This window comes from Vollenhovia emeryi, unplaced genomic scaffold, assembly GCF_000949405.1.
Source record: "Vollenhovia emeryi isolate VEMERY1.0 unplaced genomic scaffold, V.emery_V1.0 DF947084.1, whole genome shotgun sequence".
NCBI classification, from domain to species: domain Eukaryota; kingdom Metazoa; phylum Arthropoda; class Insecta; order Hymenoptera; family Formicidae; genus Vollenhovia; species Vollenhovia emeryi.
In genome coordinates this window covers 1-1,752 of record NW_011959282.1, presented here as the reverse complement: position 1 = coordinate 1,752, position 1,752 = coordinate 1, and the positions used below count along the sequence as shown (strand labels likewise).

The 1,752-nt window shown below is 33.8% G+C and overlaps 1 protein-coding gene across 1 annotated transcript; it reads left to right on the top strand.

The window, feature by feature from the left end:
* The first annotated feature begins 40 nt into the window (after window positions 1-40).
* LOC105558757 lies at window positions 41-1,417 on the top strand. Its single transcript, XM_012006641.1, has 4 exons — window positions 41-616; window positions 690-758; window positions 832-918; window positions 1,110-1,417. The coding sequence occupies exons 1-4, from the start codon at window positions 449-451 to the stop codon at window positions 1,200-1,202; spliced, it is 417 nt and encodes a 138-aa protein (XP_011862031.1). The 5' UTR covers window positions 41-448; the 3' UTR covers window positions 1,203-1,417.
* The last annotated feature ends 335 nt before the right edge of the window (window positions 1,418-1,752 follow it).

Genomic DNA, 1,752 nt, shown 5'->3' with positions numbered 1-1,752 from the left:
CCCCATAATATTTATCCAACTTTTCTTTTGTTTCCTTCACTGTTTTGCCACTCAAAAAATAATGTTTTATGAGAGAACGAAAATCGTTTTTTTCCATACTCAACATGATGCCAAACACGTCAACAAAAATCGGCTGTCAAAACAAAACAAATGGCTGTATCGCGCTGAAATTTGACATGTCTGCCTAAATATGAATGGACTATAAAGCACCATAATCTTTTTTGCTATTGCAGTGCATTCTGGCGGTCAAGGAGGTTACTTTTCACCCCACCTAGTATGCAAGTCAAATTTCTTAAAAAATATTGAGCGACAAAAGACAACATTCAATAAAAATATTTCTGATTATCTTTGAGTGTTTTTAAGGCAGGTACATCTGAAAGTGTGTAAAGTAACAAAAATAGTATGCAGTATTCTTAGAGTACAAATAGCTTGGGACATAGGAGTAATTATGATAGTCCTCACTGGGTATCTTTATAATTTGTATATTCACTACATTATGAGCAAACACGATATAAAATATTGGACAGAACATACGTTTATGACGTTGTTATTGTGTTCTTATCACGTTATGAAAATCTTTATTCTGAATCGCGTTTGCAAGAATGCAGCTGATGAGGTAACTGGTTTTATAGTCCACAATCGAATTAACGATCGAGATAAAATAACTTTTACATAACATTTATTTATAGGGAAACAGAACCGCTGAAATAATTCATTCGATTTATGGTTGCAATACAGATATTGATATAAAGGAAGAAGTTCGTTTTTTTCAATACATTAACATATAGTTGCTGCTATATATTATTTAATTATCGCTTGAAATTGTTTCAGATTCAACAGTTTGGCCTTCAAATTTTGCAAAGCCCCGTGACATTTTCTGCGTTTAGTCTTACTTTGGACAATCGTGTCTTAAGCATGGTTCGTATCAAATTGTTACATACGGGTGGTTGTCGTTATATCGATCATTTTGGCAAATACGACAAAGTTTACAATTAAAAACGCTAAATAATGTTCTCTTAGCACTTTTTATAAATTGTGTGGAAATAAGTTTTATAAATTTACCCCGATCATGTAATAAATGCAGTACATTTAACTTTTCTTGTTTATAGATTTTGAAAATCTTGACGACCTACATGGTTATCTTGATACAAATGGGCAATGAATTGGAATCGAATAATGATATACATTATTCACAATTTTAAATAATGGTAGATATTAAATAATTCATTCATCCCAATGGCGCTACTGCCCAGATTCAGTCTTCACCTCCTCAAACTTCTCATCCTCTAGATATCCCCTTTATATATGTTAACATCCTCCAGTTCACATGAAGTATATTCCTGGTATCTCTGTCAATATTATTGGTAATTATTTAGATTAACACACCCACCTCCAATAACCTTGGGCTTGACATATATTATAGAGACATATATTAAACCCTCCTGAGTAACCTTCAGAAGGATTTAGCCGGCGCTCGTTGTTTATTAAAAAGTTATTAAAAAAACAATGTCAACCAATTATATGTAATTTTTAGACACAAATATTAAAAATTTTGAAAAATGTTTTAAACAAAAGTTGTAGATCTCTTTAAAATATACATTTTATGTCCTATTCATTTTTACTATACGAGTGACAGTTTTCGATAAAAATGATGGACTTAAACACGTAAGTTGCAAGCGCGTTTAGCACGGCGCGCTGCGCGCGCCCCACCCCCTCCCGCCCCGCCCTGCCCCCCCTCCCCCTCCTCTCCCC

Excerpts from the sequence above, each read along its gene's own strand:
- LOC105558757 (XM_012006641.1), top strand. The coding sequence starts at position 449 with ATGATAGTCCTCACTGGGTATCTTTATAATTTGTATATTCACTACATT. Across the intron at positions 759-831 it reads ATATTGATATAAAGGAAGAA|ATTCAACAGTTTGGCCTTCA; the intron begins GTTCGTTTTTTT and ends AAATTGTTTCAG. Across the intron at positions 919-1,109 it reads ACAATCGTGTCTTAAGCATG|ATTTTGAAAATCTTGACGAC; the intron begins GTTCGTATCAAA and ends TCTTGTTTATAG.